The sequence below is a fragment of the Castor canadensis genome, chromosome 1 (assembly GCF_047511655.1).
Source record: "Castor canadensis chromosome 1, mCasCan1.hap1v2, whole genome shotgun sequence".
In the NCBI taxonomy this organism is placed as follows: domain Eukaryota; kingdom Metazoa; phylum Chordata; class Mammalia; order Rodentia; family Castoridae; genus Castor; species Castor canadensis.
The window spans coordinates 12180260-12200376 of NC_133386.1; the positions used below are offsets into that span (position 1 = coordinate 12180260).

The 20117-nt window shown below is 38.4% G+C and overlaps 1 protein-coding gene across 7 annotated transcripts in view; it reads right to left on the bottom strand.

Moving 5' to 3' along the window:
- The window catches only part of Scaf8 (SR-related CTD associated factor 8), a 182512-nt gene extending 166373 nt beyond the window's left edge, over nucleotides 1-16139 (bottom strand). For 5 of the 7 annotated variants that reach the window (XR_012447396.1, XR_012447398.1, XM_074071881.1 and 2 more), the window contains exons 1-2: nucleotides 15974-16139; nucleotides 10430-10492 (exon numbers count right to left, since the gene is read on the bottom strand). Coding sequence is in view for 4 of the 7 variants with exons in the window: in XM_074071881.1 (XP_073927982.1) it covers nucleotides 10430-10492; nucleotides 15974-16003 (93 nt within the window). In the remaining 3 variants the exon portion in view is untranslated. Of the gene's footprint in view, nucleotides 1-10429; nucleotides 10493-15525; nucleotides 15667-15973 lie in introns of those variants that run through there. The other 2 variants (XM_074071897.1, XM_074071904.1) reach the window with 2 other exon arrangements.
- Between the last annotated feature and the right edge of the window lie 3978 nt (nucleotides 16140-20117).

Sequence of the window (20117 nt, forward strand, 5' to 3'; positions counted from 1 at the left end):
GTTAAAATAAAACAGAACAGAACAAAATAAAAATGAAAGGCACTGACCAACCCTGGGAGACACTTTTCCTTCTCTTGTATTTATAAACAAACTACTGGATCATGATACAAACTTTTACTTTGTATTGTGGGTTGTGGCAAAATACATACACAGACACACACATATTTTTTGAAAGACATCACTCTAATCCAGTTTTGAGTAGAAGGTAATATTAAGATCCTAAATTACAAGGAAAACATTAAATTCTCTAGGTAATACTTCTTCCCAAAGGCTGAGTCTACAGAGTAATTATTTTTTTAAGGAGATTAGCAGACATCTAGGAATAAGAAAGACACAATGGTACCAAACTGGGCTTTTCCCCATTGTTATCACAAAAATGGAAAAGGGCAACCATTTTCACACCAAAAACTGTATTCTGCCACCAGTGGTCCAAGTATATGTGCGCACACACAAGCTCAGATATACAGCTCTGTCCATCTGCTTTGGAAAACTCTGACCTCACTTGCTACAAATACTCAAATACTATCCAACAGAAGTATTTTTTCATATCCTCATGATGTCTACAACAGTTACACACTAGGTATTCATGGGTTCTAAAGGTAATCAAGTAACCTAGTACAAGCTCCTCCTCATAACTAAATTCACTTGACTGCAGGAAATTAATTTTACTCAAAGATATGTAATGTGAAAGCCATGGATGATGACATAAATTCATCCCTCAAGAATTTTACTTTTAAAAAGCTTTCTAGGCTGGAGGCAGCCCTGAGTTCAAACACCTGTATTACCAAAAAAAAAAAAAAATTGCAATACTTCACCTATAATCCTATGTGCCCTACTCCTCCACTGAAAAAAAAATCATTGCTATGAGAAACATATTTCAGGGCTGAGCAAGGAGGTGATCACAAGCTACTCAGGAGGCTAAAGCAGGGGGATCCCAAGTTTGAGGCCAGCCTAAAGCAACTTGGCAACTTCATTCCTAAAATGAAAAATAAAAAATGCATGGGGATATAGCTCAGTGGCAGAGCACTTGCTTAGCACACACAAGTCTTGGGTTCATTCCCCAGTACCGAGAAAGAAAATAAGAAGAAAAAAAAACAGAAAAAAAAAAAAAAAAGGAGAAAAATTTCAGTTCATTATAATGTCTCACCCTGAAATGAATTTCAAAACCAAAAATTTTAAATTCCCATGCGTGCATCATGGAGCTCAGGTGATGTAGAGAAGTCCTCAGTCAGTCCCACATTATTGTCAGTTGTGTTTAAATTGTTTTGTGAGTTGAGTGTTTCCCTGCCCTTAACTTTGCAGAAATATGCCTCCCAAAAAGAAAATGGTGCCCAAAAAAGCAAAGTGTAAGTTACGGTAATTCTCCCAAGCCAAAAAGGGCACATAAATGTGCTAAATTAAAGTGGTAAGTGAGAATTTTAGATTTGTGGAAAGGTGGCACGTCTTCAGGGGAAACTGGGCTGCGTCATGGGAAAAATGAATCAATCTCCCGCAGGACTCAAGACAAAGAGCATGAAATAACATCTAGTTTTTGGTGAGCAATATTAATGTGTCCAACAGTAATTTCTGTAATGCAGCTATCCCATGCAGTTTCAAGTAATGGATGCTCAGACTTACTATACAATATAGGTAAATTTCAGTAATTTTAGACTACTGAACTAACTCTATGCATACTGAGTATTCGTGGTTTTTCTTGAAGATGATTTCCTTGGAACCATATATGTTCTGTGGATACCCAGGCTCTCCTGTATTTAAAAAAAAATGAAACAAAACAAAACAAAAAAAAACCCATTGGATTTCATGACTGGTAAGAAATGAATGAAAGTGAGACTTCTAGGAAAATTCCAAGTTTTTGAGTCTGGGTATTTGGAAATATGGTTTTACTAACTGATATAAACTCTTGCAAGAAGTCTGTTGAAGAAAGATAAGCTTAGATTTGAGGTGAAAGCAATATGGTTTCACATGCACAGATTAGTGAAATATTTAGAAGATATGGAAACAAATCACAACAGGGAAAATGAAAAATGCAAGTCTAAAGAGGTAACAGTTTAAGAAATAAGGAAAAATACTGAGAACTAGATATTAGGAAGAGAATGGGTAAAATAGGAGCCTGTCTACTAGGCATCACCACCACCAAAGCAAACAAACAAACAAAAACAAGTTTACTAGGCCTTAGGCTAAAATTATTTTGGAAATGAAAACAACAAATATAAAGACTTAAAAGAGACAGCTGCATAATGAAAGAAAATGATAGTATTAAAAATTACTCTTCAGATCTCAGATGCTTTGTCAATTATTAAGCACTATCACAGTTGCAGAATAAGTTTTTCGCCTTCAGAATGGCCTGATAAGCCTGGTAATTCTTCTCATTTTATAGATATGAAAACTTAGGATGACAAATTCAAACTGTTACAGACTCATACTAAGTTAGTAGTTTTAGAACCATCTCTCAAACCTCAAGACACTCCCAGGTATGATCTAATTTTCAAAACACAACAAAGAATCTACCAGTTAGCAACTATGTACATATAGACCACTGAATCACAAGATAAAATGGTGGAGGATTGTGGAAGCATACTATCTAATGGCAACAAACTAATAACAAAATAGACTAATTAAAAGAGAAAAGATTACAAAGTCTGTGAATTTACCAATCAAATAACAGCTTGATAAAATCCATTTAAACAAGAATTTTATGTAATCTTCAATAAATCTTAAGGGCTTCAAACCCTTAACAACAGGTTCACTTTTTCTAAAAATATTAATTTAAATAATGTTAAAAACAGGCCACCTCCTTCGTTCTCCCAAAAGCTGAGACACATTCTGCTTTGGGTTTGGAGAAAGTATCACGTAAGTAAATGGCAGTAAATGCTTACTGTGAAAAACTGAAGCTACTCTACCTACTGTGCTCTTCAAAAAATACCCACTGCTAAAAGCTGGTAGGACACTGTTCAGAATCGTCCACATGCTTCTATTATGCAGAAACACTGTAAATATGTTTGTCTGTGTGTATAAGCATGAGAAAATTACATTCCTTATTAACATTTAAAATTGTCTTAAAACTCTTGCTGAATTTATTACAACAATGAGATTCTTAACAATAACCAGAATCAATCCTGGTCCGAAATATATCATGGTCTATATTTTGTTACTGTCTGTTTTTCAAAAATCTTGTTCAAATATATCCAAATTTGGGAAATACACAGCATATAATCTAGCGCATTTTTTTAAGTCAATAACTGTTATCCACTAAAGTATGTAATAATATGAAGACATTTTCCAGGGCAACAGATATGTACAATTTATACTACATGTTCCCAGACTGCAGCTTTTTTAAAAACAAAAAAAATACCTTAACTTTCTTTAAAAATACTAGCTTTTAAAGAATCTTAGTTTTCCATAGAAAACTAAGTAATATTAAAAGGTAGCAATTTTTTAGCCTTCCAAATTTATACAATTAATTATTAGATTTTTTAAATATTCAAGACTAACGATAAGAGCCAGTCTGGAAAGGTGTCATTATCTGTTTTAAAATGAATAATTAACCGCGGCCAAAAAAAAAAATTAGAAAACTTATTTATAGGGATTAATATTTATGGGATCCTAGGACATCTTATTTAATCACATTGTATTTATTTCTTTTCAGCCTACTGCTGCTGTCAAATCATTATTTGACAGAAACCATATTAATTATGTAGCCTTTTAAAGCTTTCTAAACAGTAGTTAGCAAATGTCTAAAGGAAGTAGTTACAAAGTAGCCACCATTATTAAAGTGCGAAAAATAGAAACATACTAAAACTACAGACTGATACAGTAATTGCATTTCTTCCTACACTCTGCTCAGGCTCATAAGATTCTCTTTTCTAAAGAGCATGAGTTACTAGAAAATACTGTGCAATATTTTCTTGCCAACAAAAGTATATTTTTCCTATGGTATTTCACTGTATGAGCAGAAGCGCGATGGCACACTATTACCTATTCTGCCCCAGCTTTAGCATGAAATGATAGCAATCACCAATTCCCACCTCTCTACCTGCAACAAACTAAAAATTACCAAAAATCACATTCAAAAACATCCATACTGAAAAACATGAAAAGAGTGAAGCCAGATGCCAGTGGCTCATGCCTATAATCCTAGCTACTCATAAGGCAGAGACCAGGAGGATCACAGTTTGAAGCCACCCCAGGCAAACAGTTCACTAGATACAATCTCAGAAAAAATCCTTCACAAAAATAGGGCTGGTGGAGTGGCTCAAGGAGAAGGAGTTCAAGCCCCAGTACTGCAAAAAAATAAAAGAGTGAAATGAGATACAAAGCCTATACATTCGTTCTGATTTGGCCATAAATATGAGCCCCCTAATAAAATGTGATTCTGAAAAGTTTTATCATTGCTAAGTCTTGACTCCTCATCTGCAATATGAATCTACTACATGGCATAAATCCTTCGGGTCTGAAGTTTGTAATTTTTGGAAATTGGGTTTAAGCATGGAAGTAAACAGGTTATAGAACCATAAACTTCAGTTATGCTTGCAGCTACAAATGCATCATCAGGTGACCCTAAAGGTCTTTAGCTACCACATTCTACAATCTAAGAGAATAATTGTTCTCTCCTAGATTATACACATGTGGATATAAAAAACTTCTTCAGCTTGAATTTTCCTGTGATTCAAACAATCTTTCTTTAATTTCAGTTCTTTCCCATTTGTTGTATCAAAATGACAGTATGAATTTCCCTTAGTTTTAGTAGTAATAGAGAGATGGCCAAAATGAGAACAAGAAAAAGAATCATTCATTCATAAAGCTTCTTCGTAACAAATCCCCACAACTACATTAGCTAGAATTTCTAAAATAAATATGGGTTCTATTTCTAATGATGTACTCATTAAGTTCCCAATTTCAATAAATTGGTTATGATACAGTTAAGGTAAATTATGTGACTAAGAGAGCAAATAAAATGCAAAATATTAAGAGTAGGTTTAATGTTAATAAATTCTGATAAATTCTCAGAAAATTTAAATTCTTATTTTTCCACAGACCTTTCAATTTAATACTTTTGTTGTAATCATATATATGAACATGTGGTTGCATAAGTAGAACTTAAAATTAAGTGTATTTCATATAGTCTGTTTTAAATATGCTTATACTCTTAAACACAATGACATCAAAGAGGAGAAGGGGAAAGAAGAAACCAACCAACCAAGAAGATAAAAACATTCTACAAGAATTTGCTCGAATCCTACTTCTTTTCTCTGTAACCTAACATTTGTACCCTCTTTACACCTCATTTCTAACTTACTCTAAGCATCTCTACCTTGACATTCCACAGACAATTGTCCAAGGTGTAGCAAACTACTGTATTCAACAAAACAGTAATAACAGTCTTTGGGGGGTTGAAGTATGGGTGATTTTAATCCTCATTCCATATTGAAGATGTTTCTTTTATTCTTGGTGGAAAAAAATGATCCTCCTCCTTTAACCCCCTAAATTATTTTTTTCTTCAAGCTTTTTGTCTCCCCACACTCCTCCAGCTGCCCATCTTGTTGACTGATACCATGACATTGTATTAACAAAGTCACTAAAGCCAAAGTGAATACTTTTTTCTGGGCCTCAAATATTACGATATTCAAAAAAATGTTTGGTACCTGAGATTCCACTCACAAAAGAATGGATGTTACTTGAATATATATTTTCTTTCACCTATCAGAAGCATCTACATTATCAGAAACATCTTTCACCTAAGCCCATCTCCACATTTAACTCTCTGAATTTTCGGAATATTGTCTTGAAGAGTGTTGGAATAAAAGGTTGTTTTGTATTTTTACCAAAGCATAATTATAATACGGAAGCTAAGAAAACGTAAAAGACGATTAACAGTCTATCTTTAAGGACCTGAACACTAAAAAAATAACAGGGATGAAAGAGGAAAGAGGAAAAAGTCAAAATGGAATACAGCAGGGGAAAAAAAAAACCTTAATTGCACTTCAAATGAACAGCAGAACCACATTAAAGGAAAAACACTGAGTAATGTTTGCACACAGTATTTTAACTATATGCCTTCTGGCTAAACAGAAGATGAATTATAAACAAATATTAAACTCTAGTTAATAAGGTTTATTTTCACAGACATAGTATTAGCAATTCTGGAACTATTTTCTGTGTATTTTAGGACTCAGCAAATAATGAATAAATTTACTGTATATAACAGAAGCCAAGCTTTCCACTGTCAAAGAAAGGAATTACAGATTTGAAAAGGAGTAAGGCTAGAATGAATCCTACACTGTTGGATTGAAATTGGGAGGTATCTCAATGAACTCATGGCTTTTTGGACAAGTAGATTAAAAAAATAAAATAAAAGAACTATGTGTATGTGTGTGTTTACGTATATAACATTTCCAAGCTTGATCTGTTGACAGACACATATCCATTAGATTAAACTAGAGTTTCTTGAAGAAATGGTCATTAGGATTGGGGTAGAACTATCTTAACATGATAGAAAATAAGTATTCAAAAAATAATTAGCACTTGTCAACACGACACAGAAGCCAGTCTGAAGGAGCTCTGATTGAGCAAAACTAAGAATGGAAGTATCAAAAAATAAAAACCCCAATCAATGAAGGAAAAAGAATTCAAGAGTACATACCAACATGAACATACATATGCACATAAATAAAAAGGACACATTCTCACTGAACCTCAACTAATAAGAGACATGACAGACTAGAAAACTCCCATTTGACGACTAATGCCCTCAGCAAGAAATGGACGTATGCTAAAACAGGTAGGTAAAATTTTGACATTTATGATTATTTGCATCAAAACATCTCCCTAATAGATACATGTTACAGAGGAAAGAAAATCTTATAGATAAAAACTAGACTCTATTAACAGGATAAACGTTATATGCATCTTGGTATGGTGCACTGAGGAGATATATCACTTCTGTAATATTCCTGCCAAAAATACATAACCTGGATCTAATGATGAAGAAACAGTAGACAGATCAATAGTGAGGGAATTCTAAAACTTGACGTATTCTCACCAAGTATCTCTCAAAGGTTATGAAAGACAAAAATAGCTGTTTCAAATTAAAGGAGAGAAGATAAATAAATGCTAAAGTATGATGTAGGATTTATTCTACTAAGGACAGTACTGATGTAAATAGTGAAATGTGAAAAGGATCTTCAGACAACATAATTATAACAATGCTAATTTTCTCATTCTGATAACTGTACTATGGTGAAATGAAAGAATGTATTTTTCAATGAAAATGTCTATTTGGTGGTAAAGGGCACCATGAATTGGATTTTCCTCTCAAAATATTCAGAGGAAAAGTTTCCATGTATTCATGTTTGTGAAGACAAACAGAAGAAACCAAAGGTGGTCAACAAGAGGTAGAGGAATCTGGCTGAAGTATACATAAAATTGCTTTTTCTTGCAATTTTTCTATAAATGTGAAATTATAAAAATAAAGTTTCAAATAATAAGGAAAAAGTAAAGTAAATTTATATTTAGACATGATGCCAGTAAAAAGAATTATGAGAACTTAAGTGAGGTAAAGGTTCTCCTTTACAAAGAAGGGCAAGAAAAACATCTACACCAGGGGCTGGGTCCTTCAGCTCCTGTTCTAACAGTTACAAACTCTATTTCCTCAGTAAAATCACAATGGTGGGCTTCAATTTCCTTGTCTGTAAAATGAAATAGCACCTATCCAACCTTCTACATTAAGTTTTCCTAAAGATTCACTAAAACATGATGATGACTAGTGGGAAAACAGAGAACAGTATACAACACTATTATACACAAAAGGCTCTCAAAATCTGAGGTTTGTAACTGAATCCAACCAATCACAGATCAAATTCAGGAAAAAAAACTGTACTGAACATGTACTCACTTTTTTTGCTTGTCTTTATTCCCTAAGCAACACAACATAAGTATTCACATGGCATTTGCACTGTATTATGAATTGTAAGTAGAGTGATTTAAGGTATAGGGAGGATACAGAGTTGTATTCAAATACTCTGCCTTCTTATCCAAGGGACTTAAGTACTTGAACATCTAGGTAAGGGTGGGTGTATTGTCCTGGAACCAATACCCCTTGTACACCCAGGGACAATGTGTTGTAAAGTCATTCATTTTCAACAATTGTGTGGTAAAAGTATTCAAAACCAGATCAGCTATGGCTGTGGGGCATGGCTGAAGTGTTAGAGCACCTGCCCAACAAGTGCAAAGAATTGAGTTCAAATCCCAGTACCACCAAAAACAAACAAACCATAAGCTAGACATTTTTCCATCGCAGTGAGTAGCTGTTATATATGGTAGACATCTGATATACAGATGTTTTGGTTTGTAAAAACCTTACTTATTCAAGATCCATCTAAAAGGGAGAAAAGATTGAGGGAAAAAATTCTTTACTGCGTGACAGAAGGCATGCTTACCATGCCCAAGACCCTGGGTTTAATATTTAGTACCAAAAACAAGTAAGTAAATAAATTCTTTTACTCCAGATGATTTTTTAATATGCCTCAAATATTTTAGTGAAGTCAAACACTCATCAATTTTTTTTATTAAAAAACACTGCTAAATTAAAAAGTACCATTAAATAAGATTTGGTCAATCTTTGAGATACTGTGATCCAGAATCATTTCCTAAACATCCGTAGGACTGGAGACATGGCTCAAGCAGTAGAGCACCTGTCTTGTAAGCCTGAAGCTCTGAGTTCAAATCCTAGTACTGCCAACAATAAAAAATAAATATCTCTATATTATTTCCCAAATTCTACACACTAAAGTACACTGCCCAAACTGTTTTGTCTTTGATTCAAAAGAATATGGAATGAACCCTGAGGAATCACATCAGAGTCAGAAAATAATATAATAAGAGGGATACAGGTTTTTCACATATTTAAGAACTTGGTTTTAAAATAAAAATTCATGAATTTATTCTTCCAAATTCATAAAGCTTTGGTCTCCACTTAATATAAGTTGCATGTGGAAACTAATCACGTGTTGACAAAAAAGTTCTTTAAAACTGTATTTTTCTTTGTAAATGCTACGATGTACCCATACCCACCCAGCACAATAAAAAATAAATAAATAAGCCCAACAACTATATTTTTAAAGAAACAATTACGATTCTGAAACATAAATTCGAATATGATAGGAAATTCGGTCTAAGCTAAAATGCAATGGTGCTAGGCATATTTTCCTACTGTTGGAAAGGGAGGTTCATCTCTCTGCTCAGTCTCTATTTTGAGCAGTAGATAAGCAGAGCAATCTGCTCATGTGAGGCAAATGCCGAGAATGGATCAGGCAGAACTGAGCCTGGAAAGAAAGAAGTGCTACAACCAAGCCAGGCCTCAGCAAAGACGCAATCCTGGAGCAGTGTGTCTGCCCAGCCTCACCAGTTCTGCAGCACCATACAACACACAATGCTGATGAGAGCTCAGAACGTATGCTCTGACCGGGGTGTTTTTTATTTGTCTGGTTTACCCCTGTTATCTGCCTGACATACACTAAGCACTTAGTAAGAATTAAATGAACAAACGAATAAAAAGGATGAAATCCTAGGTCTTTCAAGTCAACCTACATAACTTATGTAAGTTACAGAATTATTTTAAAAACAAATTTTGTATACATTAAGTCAACAGTCATAACTATCTTTAGAGAACATGAACAATCCATTCCTCATTCTGAGTAAATGAGGTAGTGTCAAAGTTTTGAGACATTTCTTGTCCTACAGTAGGTACCAGAATACACTTTACATACTCTCCTGTACATTTAAAATATGGCTTTCTCAGAAACCCTCACAAAACAGAATAATAAAGATGAAATAAATACATAAAATCAAGATCTGAAAGAGCAAATTTGCCATGTTTATCATCAAACTTGATATAGAATTAATTTATAGAAGAAATCACAGGCTACTGAAACATTTCTCATCAGTATTTATTTCTCATAACTAAAGCTTCTCTACCACAATTTGCTCCTCTATAATTAGAAAATCTAAAATTTGATTTAGTCTTTCTCTATTCCTATGGCATATCTGTCAATAATTTGTCATCTTGTAGTTTGAAGAACTTCCTCAAAAGACGGTATTATTTTATTTCCAATCATCGAATTAAGACGTCTGCAGTAGGCTCACATTAGTTATATTTTTTATTAAAAATACAATGAAACTATGTGAAGCAAAATGCAAGTAAATGCAGTAAGTTTGTAGATGACTTAATACTCACTGCTCAACAATAACTTTTTCCATTTTTGTGAACAAACTCAATTTTACTCCCTACATGTTCTGTTTAAGATTACGAACAAGTGACAAACTACATTCTGCTTCCCAAGTAATATCCATATAATCAATACATCAATTCACTACCAGTTTAAACCTAACATTTTCCAAAGGGCCTGCCTTATGTGAGTTGTAATTGTCTTACTATGCTTCTTGTGTCCATGCTGCTGGAAAAGCAGTCTGTACAAGCAGGAGTAGAGGCACAATCCTGAGAGAGAGGAGTAGAGAAAGACGTTGAGAAAACAAAACCAGTTAAAATAAGCTCACATAAAGGAGCTCAGTCAGTGTTCAAGGTCAAGATTGATTACATTCTCTCATACTGTTATGAGTTAGAAATTGTCCAATAACAGCAAAACTGGCAGTAGAAAAGGATATCTGAAATTGCATAGGTAAGCAGTAATATCATCACTAATTCTAAGATACTTATGCCCTTCTAAAAGAAGAAGCAATTAATCATAAAATAAGACTGTTTAGGAGACTGGGGATTCAAAAGTTCCTTAGATGTTAATCAAAACTACTGTAACAAACTCAATACGGTCCAAAATAAAATGGCTGAATGATACATATAATGTGGACTTCAATCTTGCCAAATTTTTTTAAAAAATTTAATCATGAGCGATAAAAGCAAATCATGCAGTTTTCAAAAACATTATCAATTTCAAGTCTCATTGCATTCTAAATTTTTTAATGTGGGTAAGATAACCTATTACTATGTCATCATTTTAAAACAATAAATCAAAAACATTTGAAAATAGAGCATAATTACTATACAATAAAAAATACATAATGGATTTAACCTAACTAGAATCATCAATGGAGAAGTCCCTACTGCTCCAGAGTTAAAAAGTGAAAATTATTAACAGATCAGAGTTCTAATTTAAAGTCTTCTACCTAATCTATTATCTTACAGGACGATAAAAATGACCTCCAAAGTACAGTTGAGGCATACAAAGTACTAAAAAAACTAACTTTGTATTACTCAAAAGAACCTTCCCGCTAACAGAAAACCTAAATACAAAATCAAAAACAGTCATTATTTTAAAGCCAAATGTCCAGAAATATAAGCTAGCTTAATTATTCACTTTCCCAGTGTATCATCCACTCATTCACTCATTTAAGAAATCTTTATTTGGCATATATACTATGCATCAAAATATGTGCTATGTACCAAAGATAAGAAGGAATGAGAACATATGGCCACTATTCCCACAGAGCTTATAGTGTGGAGGTAAAAACTAAGTACTTAAAATGATGGTAATCAGTAGAAGGGAAAGTACAAAAATGTTTTTAAGATAGCTAACAGGACCTAAATCAGTGATTCTCAACCAAGGTTGTGTCATCCCTTTTCCCAAGGGATGTTTAGTAATGCTTAAAGACAGTTTAGGTAGTCACAAACGGGAAAGGTGCTACTAGCATCTGGTGAGTAAAGGCCAGGGGTGCTGCTGAACATCCTACAATACACAGGACTACTCCCCACAGCAAAAATTATCCAGCTCAAAATATCAACAGTGCCACAGTGAGGAAACTCTGATCTAAACCCGTGGGGCAGTGAGAAGGCTAGTGAAGATCTTCCTTACTTTAAAACATTAAATGTAGTCCATCTTTAAGGGATTTCAACACGGTGGAAACAAAAATTAACAATTAACCAGAACGCCACTACAAAATCAAAACAGCAAAGATAAAGGAGACACAGATTCCTGACAGGCAAAAATTGAAGAAAAGTGTAATGTTCTATAGCTGTTTCACATAAATTTTCTTTTTTTTTTTTGGTGGTACTGGGGTTTGAACTCAGGCCTCATGCTTGCTAGGCAGGCGCCCTACCACTTGAGCCACTCCACTAGCTCATACATAAATTTTCTTTACCGAACATAGACAAAGGAAAAATTTACAAACTAAAACCAAAATTTTGTTACCTTTCCACTTTCTCTACCAATTCATAGCTAGTACTAGAAATTGGTGAGAAGATAATAAAAAGCCCTGTAGTTACACGAAGTGCCCACTCTGGACACTGTAAATGAAGTAAAAATGGAAATGGGATTTAGGAAAATGTACTGGGTGCCATTCTGGAAGAGTTCATATTCTGGACCAGTTTAAGAAGTAAGTTGTCTGAATGACTAAAGGTTCCCGAGCACAAAGAACACCATGGATTTAAGTGTCCTAAAGACAAAAAAAGGTGATGGAACCCTTTCAAAATTTATGAACCAAGATAAATCCAAAACTTAACTGAAATAATTTAAATAAAACTGAAATAACACATCAAGACAACAGATCCAGTCCTACCCCTTTCTATTTATCTATTCAGAGTAAGAGAAATGGATCATGGGGAGAAAAAACTATAGTAATGCAACTAGTAATACAAAGAACCTAAAGAAATTGATCACTGACTGAAATTTGATTATTGTTAACTTTTTCTTAAGTGTGAAAAAATACTGTGGCTATCCTATTTAAGATGTTAAAACCTGAAAGAATCAAATATGCAAATAAAACTCACCTCCAGGCTTTTAGGTTTTTCACTATTTAAGAGTTTTTGTTGTTTTGTTTGGTTTGGTTTTTTCAGGGTGACTCTGTGCAGTTAGGCAAGCGCGCTACCACTGAGAATCATCCCCACTCCCAAATAAGAACTCCAATTAAGAGTGCTTATGTTTTAAAAGACTTTCTCCAATTACAATGAAATTTTCTAAAGGAAAACGTCATTCACAAGCATTGTTTCCCTTTTCAAAAAGAGAAAAAGAAGAATGAGACAAGAGTATAGTAGCTCCCATAGAACTGCTGCATTTCAACAATCAACTGCAGTCCCAAGAGTAGTATGAGAGGAGGCCCTTTTTTTTTTTTTTTAAACTAGGTGAGGACTCTGAATCTTCCTAACAAGTAAATGCTACCATCTTGGAGCAATAGCAAATACAATACATTGTAAAGAAAATTCTTTTATGGTTAAATACTCCAGTCAAGCATCAACTCTCAGGAAGTCTTCGGACTGGAAGCATGGCTCAAGCAGGAGAGTCCTTGCTTTGCAAGCATGAAGCCCTAAATTCAAACCTCAGTCCCATTTAAAAAAAAAAAAAAAGAGAGAAAAGAAAGGAAGAAATTTTATTTTCTACTCTGGACAAACTTTCTTTCGACATTTCAAAATTCACAATAGTCATCATGGGATTAACTCTTTCATCACACTGATGATGCTAAAATGAAAATTATGGTTTCCATACAAAATGAGCAAAGTGGGTACTTATAAATCAATCTGTAGGCCTAAATCTCATTTAACTCGTAATTAAGAGAATCTACCACAAAATTCCTGCACACAGGATCTTCTGACACAGCAATTTTTAACACCATCAGTGGCCAGAAAACCACTTTCAGAAATAATGATGGAAGGAGGTTGAAATGACAATAACTCACAAATACCCTGCAGGTTAGAAGTTTTCAGACTGAAATTCATTCAATTTTGCAGATTTAAAAGAAAAAAAAACTATGCTCTTAAATAAAAGTATCTGATATAGGCTTTTATTTTCAAGCCAAAGTTCTCTGCTAAATTAAAAAATAAGAGTAATGGAGTTTCATGTTGGAAACCCTGAGAACTAGCAAGCCATAAAAGCTAAGCGTTTCATATTTTGAACATTTTAAAGTACAAAAATATTTTGTTGGCAAACATTAATAATTCTGAGAGCTAAATTCTGATGCAATTTCTTGACAAGTCAATGCTTCAAAGATACTTTTAAATGTAACAGAGAAAGTTCAGATAAAAATGAGCCTAAGGATAAACGTCTCTTAAAAAAGCCAGGTTCACTCACTGAAAGTACACATTTTAGAGCATTGTTTTCTCCTAATCCTGTCACTCAGATTTCTTTTTTTTTTTGTACTTTGCAACACGATTTAATGGAACACAGCAATTACTGAACTGCTTCCAGTTTCTGCCTACTTGCAGTAACACAACATCTACATCAGGTGCATACACAGAAAATTATAATCAAAATTCTTCTAATATTAACAAAGCTAAACAAGAAATGGCTTATTTTTCTGATCATTCCTCAAGTGTATTTCCCTTCAACTCTGACCCCATACTGCTACTCATTTGAGGAGAGGAGGAAAATCTTATACACACTAAATGGGACTATGAGAAACCTCAAATTCCTGTAAATGCACCATAAACTTACATAAGATCCCTTCTCCTTAATCAGAATTAAAATGAGAAAACAGTAACATTTCTTCTCCAGAGGGCTCTATTGTGACCAAAGGGCTCTAAGCATTTGTTTACACCGACCACTCCAGGGCTCCAGTTTAAAAACTCCTGGGTGGTTGGAAGGAGGGCCCATTATTAGCGACCTCCCAAACAAAGAGGCACATCCATTAGAATGGGAGGGTGTGGAAATTAACAGAAAGGATTTCTAAAGAAGCCCTTAATATTACTGCAGTAGTAACAACCACATGGCTGTTTTCCTGCATGGTTTCAAAACTTGTAACAATAAACTGGACATACAGTATCACTAAGTTCTTTTTATCCCATATTCTAAGTAACATTATTCTTGGGTGGGAGAACCAAATTTTATAAATGGAGATATTCGCCCCCAAATTATCAGCTATAAATTCATAAATAAAAAGATTCTCAAGTCTATTGTTCTATTTATCAAGAAGTTATTTTAAAACTTGAATATTAAAAAATCCTTGGGGGAAAAAATAAAGCTCATCTAATGTGCCACCTCTACTTAGTGTAACAAGGGCATTTAAAAAAGTACTGCCCTTTTGGGTTATTACAGCCATCAATCTGGTATTTTAAAAGGGCAATACTTAAAATATTAACACTCGTATTACTGAGTAAAATTTTAGCATCCCAAATCAAAGTTCATTTTTAAAATATGCTAATGCAGTTACCATCACATTTAAATATTTTTTTCCTAAGGCTTACAGAGAAGGGCAATAATGCTGGTTGTGCGATGAGTCCTGGCTATGTTTAACGCTTGCATTAGGGAAGGTCTAGTGAAGTTAAAAGGTGAGAAAAGAAACTATCTTTTTTCAAAACCTGTCCTCCTTCCAATCGGCCCAATTCAATCAAGCAGTGACAACCAGACTCCCGCTTTTTAAAAATCTCCCGTTAGGAGACGACCCGTGAATGAGCGCGTGGGAAACGGTTCTCCCGGCATCTTCCCTGTCGGTCTCCCTGGCTTGCACATCCTTCGGTCGTGATAGACGACGACAACCTAGCCTGCTTCCCAACTACCCCATTAGCTCCGCCCCCGGCCGGCACGTTACCTAGCCGACGATCTCTCCATGATAAACACTGGAGCAATGTGACCACAGATCGCCGCCCCGCCAGTTCCTCCCGCCCCTTGGAGGGCCCGTCCTGCGACAGCTCCGGCCTCGGAGGCCCAGAACGTGGGGGGCGGCCGGGCCCAGGCGGAGCGGACCCCGCGGGAGGCCGGGGCGGGGGTGGGGGGAGGGCCCGGCGGGCCTGGCCTCCTCCCGCCCCGCGACATCCCATAGGGCGCGCGGCGGCCGGAACCTCCCTCCGCCGGGCGGCGCTGCCCCGGCCCTCCCCCCGGCGCCGGGGGAGGGGCGCGCGGGGACACCCCTCCCCCACGGCGCCCCACCCGGGAAAGCCTGCGGCCCGTGCCCACCCTCTGCGCGCGGGGGCCTCACCCCGGGGCGGGGGGGGCGGGGACGGCGTGGGCAGGAGGGGAGGCCCGGCCACGGTACCAACCTCGCTGTTGAAGGTTTTCACGGCCTCCATGTTGTCTGCGCGGAGGCCCGAGCCCGGCGGCGGAAGAGGCGGCGGCCGCCGCGCTGGGTGGGGAAAGCAGGACGCGGACGCCGGCGGGAAGCGGCCGGAACGGGCGCGGGCGGACGGGCAGCGCGGGCAGGCGAGGCTTCCTTAGGGGCGGCGAGGCCCCGGCATGGCCGCTGGGCGGGCGCAGCGCCGGACTGGGGACAGGCTGCCGGGGCGGGTCGGCAGCGACGGGGGAGGGGCTGGCACGGCGCCTTCTCTTCTCCGCCCCGCTCGGTGTCGGCCCGCCACGCTCAGGCCTCGGCCCCTATACTCTCCACCCCCTCCTTCCTCTTCCTCCCACAGACTCCTGTTTCACCTCCCCGCCGCTTGGGCCGCAGGAACCAGCAGCGCACCGCGAAGACAGAGGAGGAAGCGCTGGCAGCGGTGGCTGCGGCATCCAATATGGCGGACACGATCGGGCCGCGCACCTCTCGGAGTCGGCGGCGCCCGCCAGCGCGCCCCCTGGCGACCAGACTGCGCGGGCCCCGGGGCCGCGCGGCAACCATCGAGCGGGCGCGGGCCAGAGCGTCGCCGGGCGCGCCGTGCTCCGCGAGGCGTGTTCTAGGCCGCGCTCTCGGCTGCTCGCGCCCGCTCCCGCCCCCCGCCCCCCGCCCCCCCCACCTCGCCCCCCTCCACCTCCCGGACGCGGGAGCGAGCGCTGCAGCGTGGAGCGATGCCGCGGCGGTGGGTCGCGCTTAAGGCTGCTCCTGAGCGTCGCGTTGAAAAAAAGCCCAATGTGCCTGGGAGGCGGCCAGTTAAGGATCACGTGCATTGCCGTTGTTCCCCTGTGGAATGGCTGCTGCACGAGCCGATGGGTTTAGTTGCTTTTCAGAACTTTAGTGGACAGCGACCTAAAGGTGAAAACTTGTAGTCATTCGTGTAGTGTCGGTGTGCCCGAGCGTCCTGGCAGCGTGGGGAGCACAGGTTGGGGACAAAAACTGGGGTCTAGGAGGAGTCGGCAGCGCCCCGTGCAGATGCTGCCCGGGACAATGAGTGCCATCCTTTTGCGGGCGGGAAGGGAGCCCGGGGCGCCCCGTTTGCCTGGGTGAAAAGGAGCTCATCTTTCGGGGAAGACATTTACTTGCAAGGAGTTTTTGTCCTAGATTATTTGGAGGAAGAGAGTGGAGATGGTATGTCAACCCTCTTCGCCACTGGCAAAGAGCCTTCACTCATCGCGGGCAGTGTGAAATAACCAACATTATCAATCTCAGAACATTTATTTGAAGTTACAAAATTAGGACTGTATCACCGAGCACCTCTCCCCCCCTAAAAAGAAGGACTGCTGTCTTCTCGTTCAAAGTCATGTTTATCATTCTTCTTAAATTCGCTCAAGGAGGAGTTTTACACTGGGGGACTGCTTGAATTAAATCACAGTGTTCCTATGAGCTGAGTCCAAAGCCGTAAGAAAAAAATAATAAGGCAGTTCCTGGCACCTCGGGGTTTGTTTCATTGACAGCTTCACTACAGGGACTGGCACCTTGCAAGGTAAAAGAGAGAACCTGAACCTGATCAGCAAGACTTAGATGTTTTTACCTTCTAAATCTCGGGTGCTGACACTTCCCCAGGTGCCTCCACCGGGGCCTAGCCATGATGATCTTCTGCTAACACTGCAGTACCCTGCTTATCTCACCGTAATTCATTCTCCAGACAGTAGCCATCAGATCAGGTCACTCCTGCATAAATCCCTGTATCAACTTTTCCATTCATTGCTCTTCACTGCCTAACCTCTTCCCATGGCCTGAAGGCCCTGCCTGCCCCAGCTCCTGTCACTTTCCCTTTGCTTGTGTCACTTTTGCACCAGGCCTTTCTGTTGCTTGAAAGCAGGCAGCACTTACCAGGAGATTTGCAGGAACCTCTTCCCTCAGCTGTTGCTGCTCAGGTCTTTTTCATAGCTGATCTTAGTCACTCCAGTAGCATGCTGGCCTAGAGGTAGTACCACAGCCAGTTCTACTCAGTCCAGGTTCTCACAATCAACATTCATGGAGTTGGCCAGTAAGGGATTATTTATTCAGCCATACATGGAGCCAGTGGTGACTAAATTACTTAGGCCTGAGCTGTTAAAGTGCAACACAATCTAATGAGTAAAGGTAATTGTTAACATGTTACTCAATTTGATTTAATAAGGCTTCCACATCCAGAAAGATAGCAAAAGGGCATATTTTTGATCAGGAGGTGAGAGGGGAAAAAGCAGAAGGCTACTTAAGTGCAGTATTAAGATGAAAAGGAAAATGGGCATGGTGGTGCACACCACACCTACTTCAGAGGTGGAGGCAAGAAGGATTGTGAATTTGAGGCCAACCTTGGTAAAGGTAGCAGTAAGACCCTGTGTCAAAAACAAGAAAGGAAAAGTGATAAAGCAAGAGGAAAAGTCAAGAAGATTAGAAGGGACTGAAGTCCAGGGGCTCAAACTATATACAAAGTTTGTACACAACTACACACAACCTCCAGAATGTGAAACTGTCAGCACTCACCTGTTGTATATGTATGTATAAATCTGTGTACATACTATATGTTATTCTGATTTACAATTTGAGCTGACTTAAGCATAAAAGATTTCACTTATTAGGTTGCAGGTTTTTCTCATGTAACCAAAAGTCAGGAAGAATGTAGCTAAACCTAGGCTAAGTGGGACAGGACCAAAATGGAGAAAACATAAGAGGAAGCCAACTCTACTTATCTGTTTTTCTTGGTGTTGCTTTCTCCAGCTCTGTCTTACATAATAGAATAGGAAGAATACTCTTGGTTTTATCATTCTAAACCAAAACCTCTCCTTCCCAGTTCCAAAGTCCTAAAGGATGAAGGAAGGAATTTCATTGACCCAGTTTGGATCAGGTGCACCATCACCAAGAAACTGAAGACCACTAATTCATATTCTGAAAAAGATTGAAGTGTGACAGTTGGGCAGGAGTATCATTGTCACTTGTGACACATCCTAGGGTTATGTCAAGTCTATTGTGAATGTGATCCCCTAGGACTGAATTATTTTTCAGAGTAACTCCTAAGATGGAATTTGGCCATTGCCAATTAGAAATAGTCTAGAGCAGCACTTGGCATGGAACTTCCGGGGACCATGGAAATGTTCTGCGTTGTGCAATTCAGTAGCACTGACCCCACTGGACTACTGCACACTTGAAATATGACTAGTACAACTGAGGAACATCATTTTTAACTTTGTTTCACTTGAACGAATTCAGGTTAAATATATGGCTAGTGGCTACCATGTTGGAAAACACAAATAAGGGATTGCTGCCACACATAGATAAGGAGGAAATGTGACATAACACTAGACAAAGAATAACATTAATTACCAGCTATCAGAAAGAATGATATATGTATATGAGTGATTTTGAGCTGGAACAAAAACCTGGAATGGAACGTTGTTTAACCGGAACTAGTCATTTTCCTCCACTTTGAAAAATGGAAACTTGAGATTCCCAGGAAACAAACATTCTGGAATGGCTTTGAAACAAACTAGAATATTATTATGATTGTGGGAAAGAATATGGAGGGGTCTTCAAAAATTAAGTAGAATTGCCTGCCATGTGATCCAGCAATTCCACTTCTGGGTATATACCCAAAAGAACTGAAAGCAGAGACTGGAGCAGTTACTTGTACACCTGTGTTCATAGCAGCAGCATTCACAATAGCTAAAAGATAGCAGCCACCCCAGTGTCTATCAATGGGTGAATGGACAAAAGGGGGGGGGATGTCTAGCCATACAATGGAAAATTACTCAGCCTTGAAAAAGAAGTAAACTCTGACATAGGCTACAACATAATGAAACTTGAGAAAGTCAGAAAAGAATACTGAATGATTCCACTTATATGTGGTGCCTAGTCAAATTCTTACAGGTAGAAAGTAGAATGGTGGTTGGTTGCCAGGTGACTGGGTGAGTGGTGAATTGGGGGTTATTTAATGGGTACAGAGTTTCAGTTTGGGGAGGTGAAAAAGTTCCGGAGATGGATGGTGGTGATGGTCGCACAGCTACATGAACGTGCTTAATGCCATTGGACTATATGCTTAAAACGGTTAAAATAGTTTTATGTTTTATATAATTAAGCAAATGTCAAGAAAATGG